At 45.3% G+C, this 20756-nt stretch overlaps 1 protein-coding gene across 3 annotated transcripts in view; it reads left to right on the top strand.

Annotated features, from left to right (window-relative positions):
* ANTXR1 (ANTXR cell adhesion molecule 1) overlaps positions 1 to 20756 on the top strand; it is a 155366-nt gene that overhangs the window by 30999 nt on the left and 103611 nt on the right. For all 3 annotated transcript variants that reach the window (XM_059730581.1, XM_059730580.1, XM_059730583.1), the window contains exons 9-10: positions 7112 to 7172; positions 16013 to 16111. In XM_059730581.1, the coding sequence (XP_059586564.1) occupies positions 7112 to 7172; positions 16013 to 16111 (160 nt within the window). The remainder of the gene's footprint in view (positions 1 to 7111; positions 7173 to 16012; positions 16112 to 20756) is intronic.

Genomic DNA, 20756 nt, shown 5'->3' on the forward strand with positions numbered 1-20756 from the left:
TGGGTTTATGAGTAGAGGACAACAGTGTATCTGCAAGATCAGGGTGGATTTTCTGTAAGAAATGTATGCTTTTTGGTCACTGGTGCATCAGAAGAAGTTCCATCAACATTGCCTGCAGAAGATCCTCCAAATACAGTGGGAAGACAGACTCACCAAGATTAGCATTCTCCTGCAAGCAAACACAATGAGTATTGAGGCGATGATCATCTGACATCAATGTTGTTGGGCTGGTCACATCATCTGAATGTCCAACTTCAGACTTCCAAAGCAATTTTTCTTCTCCCAGCTCAACCAAGGCATATGCTCAAAAGGAAGGCAGAGAAAGTACTTCAGGGACATCCCCAAGGCCAGCCTAAAAAAATACAACATTGATGTCAACTCATGAGACACTGTTGCCCAGGACTGCCTCAAATGGAGGAAGAGTCGGTGACAGGGATCTCAGTACTTTGAAACCTCGTGACAACAACAGGAGATGGAAAAGCGGGAGCAGCAGAAACACTGTCACAGACCAAATGAAGACTCTAGCACCACCCACCCTGCACAGAAACACATGTTCGAGCTGCAGTAAAATCTGTCGATCCCAGATAGGCCTCATCAGGCATCTTCAGATGCACATGTAGCAGGCTCACCTTTCAGAGCTTGGGTTGAGTCCCAGGCTTGAGATCCTGCTGTTTTGATTGGTGGAGCCCATCCACCAATCAGGATGCAGCAAGAGAAATAGTCACGCCCCTTTCCTGAGGGGAGGGGAAGAAGAGCTCTGCCAGACCTGATTGAAGACTGTAAACTGTCAGGTCAGAGCCTTCAGGGGCGGAGCCTGTAAACTTCAGGGGCGGAGCCTTGGAGTGTATAAAAGGAGCTGCGTGCCGCAGATGTGGCCAGGGATTCAAGAAGAGCGGAGCCAAGAAAAGCTGGGGAGCTCTCCCTCCAGCGGACAATAGGCCCAAGGCTCCTGAAGCCGCCACTGGAGGAGCAGCCTTGGGAGCGGTGCGAGACCATTTGAGCTGTTGACGGCACATGGGGATGGTGTGGGGAGGCCTAGACTTGGGAGTGGCATGAGACTGCTTGGGCCCATCATGCTGCGCGGTTCAGTGCATGGAGCCCAGGCAAGCAGTGGCTCGAGCCTGCAACCCTGGCAGGGCCAGTGGGCCACGCAGTGCATGGGGCAGTGCACAGGGCAAGGGCCTTGGGGGCCTCAGTGAGGTGGCTCAGGCCGCATCTCCCAGCAAGCGGCCAGGTCCCACAGTGCGCAGGGTGGTGCATGGGCCCAACCTTGGAAGCCAGGGAGCAGCGGAGGCTGCTTGGGTTAGCCATCCGGCGTGAGAATGAACAGACGGAGCCTGAAGGGCCCAGCCTGTGCCAAAAGACTGTGTTGAAGCTGAATCCAGGGCAAGGGGAAATAGTAGTGCTGCAGCATGAGGCCCAGAAGCCAGCAGCGGTGGTGCAGTAGCTGGAAGGAGCTGAGCCCTTGGTGCCTGGAGCAGGGCACAGGGTGAGGAGGAGCCCAGTGGTGCAGGAGAGGCCTGGAGAGGCACTCCAGCAGAGGAGACCCTGTCGAGCTGTGCCCTGACCACCGTCACCTGAAGAAGCGTGAGTCATTGGGCCCTTGGGTCCCACAGGGGAAAGACATTTGGGGTGGGCAAACCCAGAGAAGGAGCTGAGTGAGCAGCCCCCGCATAGTCAAGGCCTTAAGGGGAGGGGCCCCTGGTGCTTCCTGGACACCCCCCAAGGGACCCCATTGAAAGGAAAGGAGGACTATCTCTTGCCATGGGTCAGGGACTATATTAAGGATAGGTGTTATTAAGATTGCTCCTGTTTGCACCTTTATGTTTTGTAATTGAAATGTTGTATTGTGTTGATGCTGCTGAAATTGTTTTATTGTGATGGGTAGCTAGTGTTATTTAGGGTTTGACCTTGGTTTTTGGTTAATGTTCACTGTGTAAATATATGTGTATGATATTTAGTTTTATGAATATCTATATTATAACTCAATAAATTGTATATAGTATATATACATATCTCAACCCTTACATTTGATCTGCTGGTATGCCATATATGTTTGCAATAGGAAACTTGAAGGTGGAACACATTTTCTCCCAGTATTCTTTTATGGGTGCAAACCAAGGACAAATTCTACTCTACTGAGTTCACTTTGCAGGTGTATTCCAAGAACCAAAGCCTTTTTGTTTAAAAAAAGTGTGTCCTGGGATTTCTCTGCATCACATCCATGCTGCTCATGGGACTGCCACCAAGCAGGGTTCCCTATTCACTCACTCCCTGGAAATGAGTTTTTCCAAAAATCTAGTAGGTCTAATAAAACTTTTCAAAAATATAGTTTGTCTAATAAAAAAAATCACCTCTACCACAAGTTCTGGTTTCCTGGAAATGAGGCATTGTAACTAACTGCCTTAGAGTAGTCCCAGCACATGTCCTAGCACCGTTCTGAGGCACTTGTTTGGGCGTGCTTCTTGGGATATTCCCAGGGCTGCTCAAATGGGTGAGTGGGTGAGGTGAGCTGCTCATCAGCCTTCCAGGATACAGCATGGATGTAAAGTAGACATACCCTTTCTCTTTCCTTGAGGTGATCATGTGCTTTTGCAGCCAGCTCCCCACGTAGGGCTCTAAAATGGCTCATGCCAACGTTGACAATGCATCTATCAGCGTTGTGCATGCAGCTGAGTTGAGAGAGATTTGGTTATGCGGCCTGCAACACAGATTTCCCAACTATACAAAATTTGGGGGCTGCCCAAACTTTCACGTGATGTTTGGGAAGATCTTTTTCATACATAAAGAGCAACTACCTATCTTACATTTCTAGTTCATTTTCTGTGTGGGTCATGCTTTATGATCGCTCTTTTCTTCCCACCCCCAAATCCATCTCTCCAATTTTTTTTTCTTCCTATTCAGCCAATGCTAGCAATGCTGGAGAGGGGAAGTACTGCATAAATAAAATAAATTAATTACTGCTTTATAATTATCTACAGATTTGGCTTTGCAGCACTTCACAGAAGCTTTATATAATCAGTACCTCCACTTAGACTGAAGGTCATTTATACTAATACAGACAGTAATTTTCTGCTACTTATCTACATCCTGTTTGCCCATTAAAAGCTCCCAACTCAATAGAAGCCCAGTTAATAATAATAATAAAGAAGTCTAGCTGCTGTAGTGAAGAAACCTGGTTTAACATGGCACCTGGTGACCTAGGACAAGCCTTAATATTTATAACTGTATCATGCAGCCATACAAATACTTAGCACTGTCCAAACTGGCTACAAATAGTAGCTTAATAAGCTTCACAGCATCCTGTTGAGTGTGCAGCATGAGCAGTATTCCTATGATGCATGCTGGAAAATGGAAGCAGTGAAACTAAACTTTCTTCTTGGGATAACACCATTGAAGTGAATGGGATTTAACTATGATGTCTGTAGAGTAGGGATGGAATTAAGTCAAGGCAACAGGACCAAATGCCACTCAGCAGATCCCAGAGTGAATGCGAATTGAAACTCAGCAGGTCATCACCTGAATGCTGGACTGGATTGGTCATGAGAACAGAAGTCAGTGATCAGCCTGGCCCACTGAGTGCACGGTAGGAGTGATTCATAGATGTTTGGCTTGGAAACCAACTGAATGATCTCCTATGCTATTTCTTTGCCTTCATGAGCCAAGTTACTTTGCCTCTCCAGTGTAGTTCAGCAGTGTACAGGTTCCTTGACTGGTATCACTTTCCATTGTGCAAAAAGGGGAGGAAAGAGTTCCTGTTGAAATGATTGCCTAATACTGACAGGACTTTATTAATAATGTTAGGCTTCTAAGAATGTAGGCATTTTATAATTATTAAAAAATTCAATAAATATTGCAAAGAACATTATACAAAGCCACAAGAGCCAGATTTTTTTAAAACTCTTGCTCACTGAAGCTGGCTAAAGTATGATAGTTTTTTAAAACAATTGAATACAGGTTACAGATTAAAACTAATATTTGTTCTGTGCATTTAAAAAAAATGTTTTTTAAATCTTTGGTGAAAATATTATGCCAAATTTTAAGTTTTTTCATAGTTTGTAGGGTCGGAAGGGACCTTGACAGATCATCAAGTCCGACCCCCTGCCATGGCAGGAAAAAGCACTGGGGTCAAACGACCGCAGCAAGGTGTTCATCCAGCCTTGTCTTAAAGACCCCCAGGGTAGGAGCCAGCACCACTTCTCTTGGAAGTTGGTTCCAGATCCTAGCCGCCTTGACTGTGAAGTAGCGCCTCCTGATGTCTAGTCTAAATCTACCCTCGGGCAGCTTGTCACTGTTATTTCTAGTCACTCCTGGTAGTGCTCAGGGGAACAGGGACTCCCCCAATGCCTGCTCATCCCCCCCCCCCCCCCCGACTAGTTTGTAAATGGCCACTAGATCCCTCCTCAGCCTTTTTTTGTGGAGGCTGAACAGGTTCAGGTCCCGTAGCCTCTCCTCGTAGGGCCTGCCCTGCTGCCCCCTGACCATGCGAGTGGCCCTCCTTTGGACCCTCTCAATGTTGTCCACATCCCTCCTGAAGTGCGGCGCCCAAAACTGGACACAAGACTCCAACTGCGGCCTGACCAGTGCCGCACAGAGGGGGAGGATCACCTCCTTGGACCTGCTTGAGATGCATCTGTGGATGCATGACAAGGTGTGGTTGGCCTTCCTGACCGCGTCCCCACACTGTCGGCCCATGTTCATTTTGGCATCAATAATGATTCCAAGATCCTTTTCTGCCTCTGCACTGACGAGAAGGGAGTTCCCCAACCTGTAGGTCTGCTGCTGGTTCTTCCTCCACTTGTCAGTGTTGAAACCCATCCTGTTCTCATCTGCCCACCCCTGTAACCTGCTAGGTCCAACTGCAGCCAGTTCCTCCCTTCTAGTGTACCCACTTCCCCCCCACATCTTAGTGTCATCAGCAAATTTGAGCAAGGTGCTTTTTACCCCCTTATCCAAGTCGCTGATGAAGATGTTGAACAGCGTGGGTCCGAGGACCGAGCCCTGGGGGACCCCACTGCCCACATCCCTCCAGGTCGAAAAATGATTCATCCACCACCACTCTCCGGGTGCGGCCCTCCAGCCAGTTAGCGACCCAGTTTTGATGTCTTATTGTTTCTTTTTCCTCTTCCAACCTCTCTCTTTCATTTTGCTGCTGAAAAGGATAAAGAAAAAGGAAAAAATGCTAACCAAAGAAAACAGGTTAAAAAAGATTTTGGTTTTAAGTTCTACCAAAAGACATTAAGGAAAATTTGGGTGGAGGGAAGACAAATGTCCATGTGAAGTCTCCATTTCTGAGAGAGAGTCATTTTCAAGGGGAAAAAAATTGGAAAAATATCAACCTCTCAGGTATTTGCATAAACTAATAAATTCCTTCATTAATGGTCAGTGGGGTCAGGCCACATATGGTACCCAGGAGCATGTAAAGTTGATTTGAGAGTATGGTTGTAGGATGGGTGGGATAGGATTTAGGGAGGTATTCTGTCATGTAACATATTACAACATCTAGTATTTTTTCCTGAATCCACTTTCAATCCTTCTGATGCTTGTCAGTTGTACTCTTGACTGTAAATCCTACTCTCACTCTCTCTACCCACTTTTCTCTCTCTCTTTCTCCTTGGCAGTTCCTGTTTCCATCTGGATGGCCTCATTGCTCTAGCAAAGCTTCTCTTTCTTTTCCCAAGCACTGTCAGCAGCTCACATGGACCTGATTCCTTCTGTCCCTTGGTATCCTTGCAGCCTCTGCCGTCACTGCTTCTAAGTACAGTAACCAATAGGCTCTTCATAAAAAGAAAAGAAAAAAAAGAGAAACCCAAACTATTCTATAGCTACATCTGCACCTTTTGCAATCAGGTATTTCTGACACACAGATCAGCTTGCAATTGCAGCAAAATCCCAGATTGTCTATTTTCTTAACATAATTTACTGTATTCGCTGTAATTTTTTCCCTTACAGATGGTTCAGTTTAAGGTTGGGAAAAATATTTTGCTGCTGGATTGAGTCTCAGTACTTGGCTGACACTTGCCGGCCTGTTGGAGCTGGCTAAAACTTGATCTGCTGAAGTGCAGCCTCCTTAAGGAACTGATCCAAAGTGCTGCTAAAGACCCACAACAACTGGTTACAGCCTGTCCATATGGTGAGGGGGGCTACTTAGTGCAGACAGTGAAGCACTGAGTGTTAGGAGCTGTTTGCAAAGAACAGCCTGTGAATAGTGATGTTCCCCACCTAGTATATGAAGTTAGATGTAGTCAACTCAATTTTCTAATTGTTTGTATAGCTTGAAACTTGTATTGGTTTGGTTAAATCAGTGCAGAAGTCCCTACATACATATTATTTCATAGAATCATAGACAGTGAGGGTTGGAAGGGACCCTTAGGAGGTCATCTAGTCCAATGCCCTTGCTCAAAGCAGGACCATCCCCAACCAGATCATCTCAGCCAAATGTACGTGAGTTTAGCTTAAACGTAGTCCAAATTGACTTAATTTAAGATGATGCAACCCTGCCTAAAGGTGAAATGAATGCATCCATACACCTCTTGATTTCAAGTTGTACTTTTCAGTACAGCTCTGCATGTCAACAAGTCATTAACCGGTGGGCTGTCAAAGTTGAAAGGTTTTACCAATATAGTTATGTTAATAGATCTATGGAAAAACAATTATGTAATTGTTCTGACAAAATTCCTAACGCAGATATGCTGGTAAAATACCCTTGTGCTTATAGCAAGATAGCATGTACCTTTTGTTTATAGCAAATACTATAGTGTATTTTGTTTGGGGAACTCTTTTAAGCTGATAACTGATCATTCAGAATGAATACCTTTCCCATTATAACTTATCAGCATTTGCCAGTATAACTCTAAGACTTCACTTATACCTGCAAACTGTTTTACAATACAGAAAAGCTCTTAGGGTCAGATTCTCATTTGCATCAATCTAGTAATTGTAAAGAGATTTAAAAGTGTATGTGATTTGCAGTACAAAGGACTCTTTTAGGGTATATGAGAGTAAAAGTTTCCAGAGTCAAGTGTTTTCTAGAGTGGTGTGTACTCCCTGAGAGGAGAGGATGTTGAGATACTTTATCATACATCTTCTTTTCTTGTTTCCTGGCTTCCAGATTTTGAAGAAATCCTGCATTGAGATTCTTGCTGCAGAGCCTTCCAGTATATGTGCAGGCGGTAAGTTTAAAGCCATGTGGACTAATCCTCACTGTTTACCAGAGTAGTTCTCTGCTCACCCATTCTTTGTTCCTAAGGAGCCTAGAAAAGTTCAACTGACTCAAGTTAAATCTTTTTTCTTTTTTTTCTTTTTGGGGGGGGGGGGGGGTGATAACATTTCAATCAAAGATTGCTTTTCAGAATGAAGTATGCTTTTGTTATAAATGTTAGTGTCCATTATTTTAATGAAAAAATCCCATTTTTTTTAATTAAATTACACTGAACAGGATTGTTGCAGCCAGCCTTTGGTGCAGCACGAGTTGGATGTGTACAGTATGGGTGATTCTGTCCTTCAGGTTTAGTGGACACACAAGTGTAGATGAGTGAAATGCTTTACAGTAGTGCCCAGGGAGCTTTGAACTCAAGTCTCCTGTTCCAATATCAGTTCCCCTGGCATCTAAATATTTCACATTCATGTTCCAAATTTAACCATTTTAAGATTATACAGGGCAGTTTTAAGGGACTAACTAAAACTGACAATCTTAGAGGTACAGGCCTTGAGCTAAACAGTCAACAGAAATGTAAAGGAAATGCTGAGGATGCTTAGAAGTGCTTGTCTACCATAGTTATGGTTAGCAGGGCTGTGTGAAGCTTTGGTCCCTGATTCAGTTCAGTGTAGCTTCAGCCCGATTTGGTGACCGAATCACTGAATCCGAATCGAATCAGAGGACACTTTAATCTCTCCAAATCAAATCAGAACCCTCCAAATCGATTCGGAGAGATTTAGAAAGATTTGGAGATTCAGACATAGACACAGCTGTAAATGTTTTTTCTACGTACCTCTAGGTAACAGGTGGCTCATGAATGCTGCGATGCTGGGGCACATGGAGCATCCCACAGAAGAGTGGGGGGGCTCCCCAGCACATTTGGCAGCAGACCCGGAAGTGGACCAGAAACGCTTCTGGTCCACTTCCAATTCTACCGGGGAGCGTGTAGGGAAGCCCCCCACACTTCTGTGGGAAGCTCCATCCACCCCAGCATCGCAGCATTCACGAGCCATGCTGGTACCTCGAGGTATGTAGAAAAAACATTTAAAGCTGTGTCTATGTCCGAATTGCTGATTCTCCAAATCAGCATCAAATCTTCAAATTCGGATTCAGCTGAATCAAATCAGAGACAGTGATCTGAATCAATGAATTGAATCACTGTCCCTGATTCAGGCCAAATCCGAATTGAATAGGGCCCGCTTTGCACACCCCTAATAGTTAGGATATAGTGCAGGTTTCTAAATACCAGACTTACAGCTGTTGGAAGTGAACATAGAATTTCCAGGTTTTACAAAATCCAGCCCCATCACAATGGAGCTTGAAAGCTGGTCCCAGCCTCTTTGAGCTACTCTCTAGATGATTCCAGATCCAGCTGTTTCCCAGGAACTTGGCTCATTGTACAGACTGGATCCCAACTGCTTGTTTTAATGCAGACTAGTTAACAAGGAAGAGGGGCCAGGATCAAAGCCAAAATGTGCAGTGCAACACAGTGATTCAGTGGTGAACTCTCCCATTAGCTTTCCATTTCATAACTTTGTAGTTCAAATAAGAAAGCAAATTATAATTAGTTCTTTGTGTTTCCAGTTCAGAACTATTTATTCTACTCATGCTTCCTGAGTTTCCTATTATTGGACAGACTGTATATCTGCCTTACAAGCAGTAAATGTATAAGCAAAGCCATAGGTCACCAAACTAAACGTTGGCAGATAACTGAATACAGAACTTATCCTTGGTATTGTGGTTTTTTACTTAATGCTGAGCTTCTCCTGAATTAGTTTGTCTAATAGTTACTAGTATTTATTTCCCCTCTCAGCTTTCTATTGAGAGAATTTTTTACTAAAAATGTGGATTGTATAGTCCACTATAGACTGTACAGTCATAGTCTTGTACTTGGACGAAGGACCTTTCATTCAAAAGAACTACAGAGTAACTTAGTAAATGATATGCCAATAATCTATAGGGATCTCTTCAGCTCTGAAATACAGGTGATTTTAGGTTTGGCACTGCAAAAATCTTGCCCGAGTATGGTAACAGTTCATAAAAGTTTTGGTTCCATTATGGGTCAATTTATGCATATTTTATAAAAGGTTAATGCATACTAACAGGACCCTTCAGTAAATCACTGATCACTGCCATAGACTGTTATAGTGTCATGTGGATCAATAGGTTACTTAAAATCGTGTTTCTAATAACCTAAAACACTTTCTTATGTGCTCATAGGCATCTTATCATTGTCTCAGTAACTCTTGGAGCATCCATTCATCATATATTTAAGTAGACTTAATAAAAAGTATAAATTAACTATGTATCTAGATGAGCGGAAGAAGGAAAGAGTAGGGAGATGTTGCATAATTACTCAAGCTAGGATTTGGCAAGGAAGTAATGCTACCCTGAAAAATGCCTAGGTGTTCTTTACTGACCATGATTATTTATCTAGGATCTGAAGGTTATTTCTCATTAGCAAGACAACACCAGTGCCATCCTGGGCATTGTTTCAGTAATAACATACAGAAACAGCAACAGAGCTGACTGGAGGGTAACTATTCTGATGTGCAGCAACTTTAGAGGTTTTGATATTTGTTTTCTTTCCATAAGACATTGAACATTTTCACCAAAAACAGAACTGAGCCAAAATGTCCTTCCCCATCTCCCCCAGAATCAAAACCTGAACTTTCTTGATTCAGGCAGGAGGTGTATGGTTAAATGACTTGCTTAAGAGGTAGAAAAACTAGGTTTGTATCCCTGTTCTCCCTGGGGTGTATTAGATAAGTCTGAATCAGGGGTCAGTGCTGTCACCAGTAGATGCACTAGTTGGGTATCAGGCATCCCACTTTGAGCAGTGCACCCCATTCCCCCCTCACCCTCATGGTTCAGCTGTCAGCAGTAACTCTTAGGGGTATGTGAAACAGGCTGTATTCAGTTCAGATTCAGTTTGGATTGGGGACAGTGATTTGATTTGTTGATTTGGATCACTGTCCCCGATTCGATTCAGCCAAATCCGAATCTGAAGATTCGATGCTGATTCAGAGAATCAGCGATTCAGCCATAGACACAGCTTTAAATGTTTCTTCTACATACCTCAAGGTACCAGGCATGGCTCGTGAACACTGCTATGCTGGGGGGGATGGAACATCCCACAGGAGTGCAGGGGGGCCCCTCCACATGCTTGGCTGCAAACCCGGAAGTGGACCAGAACTACTTCCAGTCCGCTTCTGGGTCCGCCAGGGAGCGCGCAGGGCCCCCCCACACACAGCCCTCCAGCTCTACAATCGGCTGTGGGGGGACCTCAGGTGTGCCCCCCCAGACCCAGGAGGCACCAGTCACGGAGCCAGGGAGGCACTGGAGGGGCTCCCCAGCGAACCTGGAAGTGGACCAGAAATGCTTCTGGTCCACTTCCAGGTCTGCTACCAAGCACACTGGGGAGCCCCCTGTGCTTCTCTGGGATGCTCCATCCACCCCAGCATCACAGTGTTGACAAAGCTGCCTGCTATCTTGAGGTACATAGAAAAAACATTTAAAGCTGTGTCTATGTCCAGATCGGAGAGATTTGGAAAGATTCAGCGAATCTATTCAGAGGGTTCCGATTCGATTTGGAGAGATTAAAGGGTCTCCTGATTCAAAGTTTCATAGTTGGTAGGGTCAGAAGGGACCTGAGCAGATCATCAAGTCCGACCCCCTGCCCTGGCAGGAAAGAATGCTGGGGTAAAATGACCCCGGCAAGGTGTCTATCTAGCCTCCTTTTGAAGACCAAGGTAGGAGCAAGCACCACTTCCCTTGGAAGTTGGTTCCAGATCCTAGCCACCCTGACTGTGAAGTAGTGCTTCCCGATGTCCAGCCTGAACCTACTCTCAGTCAACTTATGGCTGTTATTCCTTGTTACTCCTGGTAGTGCTCGGGGGGAATAGGGCCTCTCCCATTCCCCGCTGGTGCCCCTTGGTAAGTTTATAGATGGTCTCCAGATCCCCTCTCAGCCTTCTCTTGTGGAGGCTGAATAGGTTCAGGTCCTGTAGCCTCCCCTTATAGGGGCTGCCCTGCTGCCCCCTGATCATGCAAGTGGCCCTCCTTTGGACTCTCTTGATACTGTCCACATCCCTCCTGAAGTGCGACGCCCAGAATGGGACGCAGTACTCCAACTGCAGCCTGACCAATTTCACATAGAACGGGAGGATCACCTCCTTGGACCTGCTTGTGATGCATCTGTGGATGCATGACAAGGTGTGGTTGGCCCTACTAACCATGTCCTCACATACATAGTTTCATAGTTGGTAGGGTCGGAAGGGACCTGAGCAGATCATCAAGTCCGTCTTTCCATGGCAGGAAAGAATGCTGGGGTGAAACGACCCCGGCGAGGTGTCTATCTAGCCTCCTTTTGAAGACCCCCAGGGTAGGAGCGAGCACCACTTCCCTTGGAAGTTGGCTCCAGATCCTAGCCTCCCTCACTGTGAAGTAGTGCCTCCTGATGTCCAGCCTGAATCTACTCTCAGTCAACTTATGGCCATTATTCCTAGTTACTCCCGGTAGTGCTCGGGGGAACAGGGACTCTCCCATTGCCTGCTGGTCTACCTTGGCCAGTTTATAGACGTCCACCAGATCCCCTCTCAGCCTTCTCTTGTGGAGGCTGAACAGGTTCAGGTCTCGTAGCCTCTCCTCATAGGGCCTGCCCTGTTGACCCCTGATCATGTGAGTGGCCCTCCTCTGGACTCTCTCCATGTTGTCCACATCCCTCCTGAAGTGGGGCACCCAGAACTGGACGCAGTACTCCAACTGAGCCTGACCAGTGTTGCATAGAGGGGGAGGGTCACCTGCTTGGACCTGCTCATGATGCATCTGTGGATGCATGACAAGGTGCGATTAGCCTTCCTGACTGCGTCCCCACATTGGCGACCCATGTTCATCTTGGAATCGATAATGACTCCAAGATCCTTTTCTGCCTCTGTGCTGAGGAGAAGGGAGTTCCCCAGCCTGTAAGTATGCTGCTGTTTCTTCTTCCCCAGGTGCATTACCTTCTACTTGTTAGTATTGAAACCCATCCTATTCTCATCTGCCCACCCTTGTAACCTGTCCAATTGCTGCCTGTCCCTCCCTTTTAGCGTGCCCACTTTTCCCCACATCTTAGTGTCATCCGTGCATTTGAACAGGATGCTTTTCACCCCCTCATCCAAGTTGCTGATGAAAATGTTGAGCAGTGGAGGCCCGAGGACTGAGCCCTGGGGGACCCCACTGCCCACATCCCTCCAGGTCGAAAATGACCCATCCACCACCACTCTCTGGATGCGACCCTCCAGCCAATTTGTGACCCATCTGACTGTAGGCATCGACACCACAGTTGCCTAATTTTTTTGATGAGAATGGGGTGAGAGACAGTGTTGAAGGCCTTCCTAAAGTCCAGAAAGACTACGTCCACCGCAACACCTGCGTCCAAGGATTTTATGATCTGGTCGTAGAAGGCCACCAGGTTGGTCTGACAAGACTTGCCTCTAATGAACCCATGTTGGTTGCCCCTAAGCATAATCTCCCCTCCTGGTCCCTCGCAGATGTATTTTTGGATAATTTTCTCAAACAGCTTCCCCAGGACCGAGGTAAGAGTAACGGGCCTGTAGTTTCCTGGGTCCTCCTTCCTCCCTTTTTAAAAAATGGAGACCATATTGGCCCTTTTCCAATCCTCTGGCACCTTGCCAGAGTACCACGAGTGCTCGTAGAGCTGTGCCAGGGGTCCCACAATGGCCTCTGCCAATTCCTTCAGCACCCTTGGGTGGAAATCATGTGGACCTGCTGATTTGAAGATGCCCAGTCCCACCAGAAGTTCCCTGACCAGGTCCTCTCTGACCCTGGGCCCGGCTGTGCCTCTCCTGAGTCCATCCACGATTCCGGTGGGGGAGACATCCCTGTCCCTGCTCAGAAATATGGAGGCAAAGAATTTGTTAAAGCAGTCAGCTTTATCATCTGGTGCAACCACCAGATTGCCAAGTGTGTCCTGCAGGGGCCCCATGTTACCCGGTGCTTTCTTTTACTCCCTATGTATTTAAAAAAGGACTTCTTGTTGTTTTTGATCTGGGTCACTAGTCCCAGTTCTGTGTCCGCCTTATCCTTCCTAATAGCCTCCCCATAGTCTCGAGCAATGGAGGTATAATCCTCCTTGGTGATGGCCCCTACCTTCCATCGGGTGTATGCCTGCTTTTTAGCTTTCAGACGATCCTGAATGCCTTTGGTGAGCCATGGGGGCTTTTGAGCACTCTTGCCCCCTTTGACTCGCATTGGGATTGTCACCCTTTGGGCTCGGAGGATGGTCTCCTTAAGGAACGACCACTTACCTTGGACTCCCAGCTCCCCTCCCCTCCAGGACCTCAGTGCCTCCCCAACTAATCTCCTTAATTCATTGAAATCAGCCCTCCTGAAGTCCAGAACTGCTGCCAAGTTGCTGCAGGCCTTTGACACCCTGCAATGGATGGTGAATTCCAGTAGGCAATGATCGCTATCGCCCAGGTAGTCAAGAACCCGCAGCCCCCTCACCAGGTCGTTGCCTGTGGCCAGGACCAGGTCCAGCAAGGCATTCCCCCTGGTGGGACTGTGCACCTCCTGGGTTACGTGGAAGTTCTGTATCTTGGCTAGGAACCTATGTGAGCGGTCAGACCTAGCTGACTGCTCCTCCCAGCAGATGTCTAGGTAGTTTAGGTCACCCGTGATGACCATGTCATCCCTCAACTTAACTGCCTCTGCGAGCTGACCTGAGAATTCCTGGTCCAGCTCTTCAGCCCCTTATTGGGCCGAATCTCCACCAAATCGAATCAGGGACCGAAGCTTTGCCCAGCCCTAGTAACTCTCCCTTCTGAAATCTGTTCTCTGTGCTGTTAGAATTTAATAAACATTGGAACATGATCATTCTTACTGAGGCTATTAATTATAATTCCAAGTTAGATCAGCAGGGCACTGTCTGTATGCTGTGCTTTACTGCATTTCAAGTCCTGTATCCCAGGGCTTTAGATCCCTAGGGTCACTCTTAAGGACTTTCCATTCCCCAACCCTCCAGAGCTTAGCATGCTCCCTCATTCTTCCTGAATGAGCTTGGACAATACACAATGGCCTCCTTGGCTAGCTGTGATGGGATGGTCTGCAGCTGACCCTTATTGGCTCTAAGAGAATGGAGCCTGGACTGCAGCCCAGATTCCAGAACAAATGTGCTCCTTGGACAACTCCAGTGCACAAGTCCCTTAGGGGTCAGGGTGGGGGGAAGGGTGGTCTTGGGGGTAGGGGCAGTGTCTCCTGTAATAAATACACAAGGGAAAAAAAGCCCTTTGAATCAGCAGAAACTGGCTCAGTTCTGCTGCCAGGAATTTTCGAAAGGCAGAGAGGGCATTTACGACAGATCGTGTCGTGATGCCTTGATTATGCAAGCATTTTCTCCGAGATAAATCACAAACATTTTTCCCACGTGATCCACAGTAATTGAAAGACAAAGAAGGAAGGTGACAACAGGCAGGGAGAGGTGGTGCCTGGCGTCTGTCTGTACATCTCCCCTGTTGTGGCTGAAGATGTCAGTTCAATCTCAGAACTTATTTCAATATTTTCTATCCCAGTTGTAGGCTCCCAAGGCTGCCATCTTTTTCTATAATCTTTCTTTCCTTACAGGACAAATTACTGACTAGCAATTTTGGGATGTACCTGGCAGCTTAATGTTGTAATAGTTGCGTGATAAATTGCATATTATTTCAATCACCTCTGCTTGTACTAAAAGCAGTGAGAAGGTTTTCTCCCTTGTTGCCCCTAGCAAGAAGCTGTAAATCACCATTGTGTCTGCTTCCAGAAAAAGGTTTCTGGGAGCACAGACCAGAATAGCTCTTGTTTCACCTTTTTGAAGGCTACAGTATGCTCTCCTCCCCATACTGGCTGTGGCTAGGAGGTGGTCAAAATTTCCCACTGTAATCGCTGATTCATCTCCACTGGTTGCAGCAACTCTGGAAACTATTGTAGACAAGGCTCCAGGAGACTGGTAGTACTTTAACTACACCATCCAGCTGTGTTGGCTCAAACCTGGGGTGTCTAGCACATCACTTAAAGGTTAGGAACAGATATTCAAAAAGCCTGAGCCTGAATTGATTCAATCTTTGCAGGTTAGTTTAACCTGGCTAGGCTAAATCAATTTTGTAACCGGACAGACGTCCCAGAAATGCAGACACATGCCTGCAGTGGCTCAGGCTAGACGCTGAGGGGTGCTACAGCATCCCTCCCTTCCCTTACACAAAGCTGAGCTGAGGGGAGTGTGACCAGGCCCGGACAGGATGCTCTGATTATTCCCCTTCTCCTGAGCAACCAAGCTCAGTGTTTATCAACCCGTTAAGAAAACAAAGCCTGGAAGATGGTCTACCAAAAGATTTGTGGCCACCCTCCTTGGTAGTGTTGTAAAATGAGTCGGACGTAAGAACACTGGGGCTTCTTTACTTGCTTCTGGGAAAATTATACTTGAAGCCAATCAAGATTGGTGAAGTGAAAGGTTTTTCTTCCTCTGAAAATGACAGTTTTGTCATAACACAAGGCTGTATGAAAATGATGACCAATTTTGGTTTTCTTTCATGAAGTGCTCAAGGGAACAAGTGTAAAGAAATGAATAAAAGGTTTTGTTTTGATTTTCAGTGACAAAAAGTTGAAAGAGAATGGGAATTTTCATTCCGTTTCGAAAGGATGATATGAAGCTAAGATCTCTGTGTTCTATTTGGCCAAATGCTTCCAAAACTGAAAATTTCAGAGGAAGAAATTTCAAATGAAGTCCTTTTGCCATAGAAACCTAGGTCAAATAACTCCTTGCATCTTTTCTTTTAGAATCGTTCCAAGTTGTGGTGAGAGGGAATGGATTTCGACATGCCCGTAATGTTGACAGAGTCCTCTGCAGCTTCAAGATCAATGACACGGTTACTTTCAGTAAGTCGTTTTTTTTCCAATAGCTCCCTTGCTTTACCAGAGGACACTTGCCTCCAACCCATCTCACTGTTTAGTTCCCCTGATTTCTAAGCTGATTTTTAGAAGGGGAGTTCTGAATGACCCAGTGCAATGTGTAATTGAGGGTTAGTGTCTGTACTGCAGTCAGGTGAGAGAGCCCTACTTCTTCTATACACGTTTGCGGGGTGCTTACTAATGGTTCATTAAGTTGCAGTCAAAAGAAAATGGGATGTGATGGAAAGAGCCAAGTGAATGCAGAAAGCTGCAAGCCGATGTAAAAAGCTGTCTAGGTTTTCCCTGTGGCTGTGTTAGCCTTCCCTGTGCCTGGACAGAAGCAGCTTTGGCTGTCAGGGGTATTCTATAGCCAGTACTTAAAAACACTCTAAAAACTAGACTCAGACACATTTACTAATTCAGCACTTATTATATGAGGGGTAGGGTAAAAAAAAAAAAAAAAAAAGGCTGTGTATAGGTTGAAAAATGAATCTGTTAATGCCAGGCTGCAAAAGCCTTTCTGTGTTTCCATCAGAAATCAGAAAATATTAAGTAGAAAGCCACAAAAACTTTTCACTTGTTGGTTGCCAAGAGTTGAAATTTACTCTGATTTGAGGCTGTTGCTTTTTCTTTTCTTTTTTTTTAATTGAAAACATGAGAATTTTTACTGAGAAGGGGTTTCTTTGTAAACATTTCTACCCAGTAAGAGGCCTTTTTTCTATTATAAAAGGTTGATGGAAAAATTTCAGCCTGCTAAATTCTATTCCAGTACTCCATTCTTGGCCATCCCCAGGCCTAGAAACCCTTTGGGGGAACAAGCCTTCAGTGTCTTTTGACTTTCTGAAGGAGATTGAGCATGTAAATGTGTTCAGCAGGATTTAAATTTGGGGACCACCTAGGGAATGATTCTCAAAGTGCGTGGGAGGGAATTAAAGAAAATATTGGCTTTTAAATTATACCCTAATGTTTGTGGTTCCAGAGTATAGTTTGAAATATGGTTAAACAAGCATGGCAATTTTTCTTACAATGCAGCTGTTTTATTATAAACCATGTCCCATGCTATTAGAGTTATGGCTCTTAATTCAAGCAGTGTTTACTGAAATGTCTTGGCTGAGAAACCTGTAAGCACTTGGGGTCTCAAAATGAAGCCTGATTCCTGCTTTGTCTCCTGGTTACAAGGCTTTCTGGTTGGTGGGTTGCTGACTACGGCAGTTACTAGAGAGAGGACGTTTCTGAAAAGCCACAAAGACAAAGCAGACAACAAACATGAAGTGCAACACTATTTGTACATCTCAAGCCCCAAGGATTCTCAAGTTGACTGTATCTCCATCTGTCCCCAAGTGACTTGCCTCATGTCAGCTAGAGAGTCTCTGACAAATCTAAGAATAAAACTTGGTATCTGATGTCCAGCTCTGTCTTTAACCTCAAGACAGAGGTTAAAGACCTTCTAAAACTATCTTTAGAAATATTTCATTGAATTATTATTGACTATGGTGAAAGTTCAGCAGCATTTTCTCATTACAGTAAGACAGCACAGCACATCTGTCATGTAAACTAAAATCTCTGTACTGAATCTGTTATAAATAAGAGCGATAAAATTAGAGCAGTGATGTGAGTTGATTTCTGAGTCACTTTTATGCACTGCACCAGTCAGTCCTTTCTGTAGAGAGCTTTTATCTCATAGAGTTTCAAGTTGCTGTCCAATAGACTGACCTAGCACTGCTCCTCTGGCCTATGGGGCAAAAGGTTGGGCAACTCTGGCTTCATCCATTGATGAGATGCAACCATTTCTGGGGTGGAAGAGTACTTAGCTCTTGGCCAGTCCCCAGTGTTGCATGTTGACAGATGAGGAATGCTTTGTCCAAGTGAAACAACAGGGAGAATTTTAGGTTGACTTAATGTAGTTACCCAGCTGGATTCTAGCCAGGTCATTGTAGAAGACAACCCTATTCTAGCAAACAAAGCTCTGGGGTCTTTAATCACCAGGAGTGGCCAGACCCTCATGTTGTCATGTACATAGCAGCCGCACTCTAACTCTATATGTGGGACAGCTCCACAGGAAAAGGATGGTGTGACTGTAGCTCAATACAGTCCCTGGGCTCAATAGAGTGGGCATTCCCAGGACTTAGCACTCCAGAGTGCAAAGCAGATGCTAAAGCCTGCACTGCTGTATCTTCACTGCTATTGTCACCCCTGCTAGCTAGATTAGGTTGGCACAGGTGTGCTATCTTACACCCCCTTGCTTGTGGACTTTCTGGGCTCAAGTTTCAAACACAATACAGAGAGGGGAGGGCAAGGAGTCAAATGGAGATTCAGGGTGACCTTGTCCCTGGAAGATCAGCAGAGCTTCTTGCCTTGGATTGGGCTGCCAGCAGGAGTTGAGCATAGGGATTTGCAGTATAGATGGTTGTAGGGTGTGGCCTTGAGGGTTCCAGTTTTAGATAAGGCTGGAAGTGCAGAAGGATTTGAAATATGGGTCTTAAAGATCATTTGACTTCTGTAGCTTGGGCTGTTTAAAAACACGATATAAAAATGTTGATAACACTTAACCATTCTCATCCAAAGTTATTAAAACACTCCACAGAGCAAGCAGAACTTTGCTGTTCCCATTTTTGAACCTGGAAAACTTAGGTATAGACAAAGGGTGCAGCTTGCCCAAAGTGTGCCAGGCTCAAAACTGTGGGGAAAACGCATGACTCGATCCTGTCAGACTAGCACCCTACAATGTGCTTTGTGTTTTTTTCCCCCTGAACCTGGGTCCAGGTCCATCCTCTTTTTCTGAACCTATGTGCCTATTCCTAGGAGATTTTTACCAGTAGGTGATTCCCCTCACAACACCTTTGTGAAGAAGGTGAGTTTTATTTCCATTTCACAGTGGGGAAATGAGGCATAGTATGGAGCTAATTGCTCAATGTCAAGAAAGCCTGTGGCAGACTAGTGCCATAAGCACTAGACCATCCTCATTGTCTACCAAGTCTCATTGTTATTTTCTTTACCCCCACCTTTTCTCTCCAGTGGAGACCAGAGAATCCTGTTAGTACCAATCATTACTGACTCCCTCTGCCAATAGCTGGGATATTTATCTTTGTATTGCAAAAAGAGAGATTAGCTGTGATGCAGTATCTGTGTTTTAACCATCCTCTTCTTCATAATCACTTCCCAATTCAGCATCCTCAGGCTCAGCTAATGCCAGGCATTCTAGGAAACATCCAAAAGCATTCATAGAGCTGAGTAATGTCATCAGTCAGCTTGATGCTATTCAGTGCGTCCTACCCTAACATCTGGCTTATACAATGGGAGAAACTATAGCAGATGAAGGTTACCTCACTCTCAAACACTGTGACCTGGTAATCACAGGTGGGGGGGGAAATGAGAAAAGTTTCTTCCACTGCTTTTGTGTGCTTAATGTATGCAGGTGTCTGAGTGCTTATAATGGTGCCTGTCGTCATCATCATTTTTGAAGCAGCTCCAGAAAAAATAGCTTCAATTCTTACAACAATGAAGGAGCTTTACATGTCTGACTTCTCCTTCTAGTGCCCACCAAGTTCTTGTGGGAAGTGAGGGGGAAAAAAACTCACCTATTATCCACACAACTGGTATAATAGCCAGAAAGGATTTCCCCTAGTGAGCACTATGAATCAGCCCTGACTTGGAGGGAATTCTTCTAGGAGTAATGAAAAGGGGTCATTCAGTTTGCAAGGCCCTGTCAGTCCTACAACTGAGCCGTTCATGCCTGTTTGTCACTAATTATTTCAATGCGGAGATTGCGGGCTGGACCAGTACCTATCTTAAGTTCTTTATTCCACAGTCCTAGCCTGAACTGGATGGTGGACCTACAGGTAGAAGGTCACACACCCCTATTGCTGAGCCTCACTGGAGATAAAATGCTGTGTCCCTCACTTGTGAGCCCCTGGAAATGACAGGCTGAGTCCCCGGGTTATCCATTGTAATCTGTGTACCCCTTATATTTCTTTTGCAGCGACTTCAACAGCTTCTGGTTCTGGGGCCAAATACTTTGGTATAAATCAGCTGGAAGTCAGGGGAGTTGTACTGAAGCAGTTGGCACCAAGAGAAAATGTTATCCCCTTACTATTCTATTTCACTGGAAGTGCTGCAGCTCCAGCCTGCATTCTTGCTGTGTCTTTTTGACATTTGGCTGTAACAAGCTTAGAATCAGAGTTAATTCAATTAGGGAGTAATGGAAACCTTATGGAGACTGGGTAACTCAGCTGTTTTGTTTGCTTCAGACTTCTCAACTTCTGATTGTATCAGGGAGGGGAGGGTATTTTCAAAGGCCACATTAAGCCAGCAGTTACTAAAACCTTAGATAAACCCAGATAAGACTCAAAACAAGACAGACAGGACTCATTGAAGTTTTTAAAGCTACAGAGAATAGATTTTTTCATTGGGATTTTTGGCAAAAGGAAGGTGACAGGTAAGGGGAGAGAGTCAGCTCATAATATTAATAGTTACAGGGTTAAAAAAAAAAGAGAGAGAGAGAGAGAGGAGAAACATCTGCTAAGGTCATTCTGTTTGGAGCTGAATTACAATCAGCTGTATGTTCACCAGCAGGATTTTTCTTTAGCCAGCAAGGCCTGGCTAAAGAAATGCCTTCAGACTATATGGGGTCAAA

This window comes from Alligator mississippiensis, chromosome 7 (assembly GCF_030867095.1).
Source record: "Alligator mississippiensis isolate rAllMis1 chromosome 7, rAllMis1, whole genome shotgun sequence".
Lineage (NCBI taxonomy): Eukaryota > Metazoa > Chordata > Crocodylia > Alligatoridae > Alligator > Alligator mississippiensis.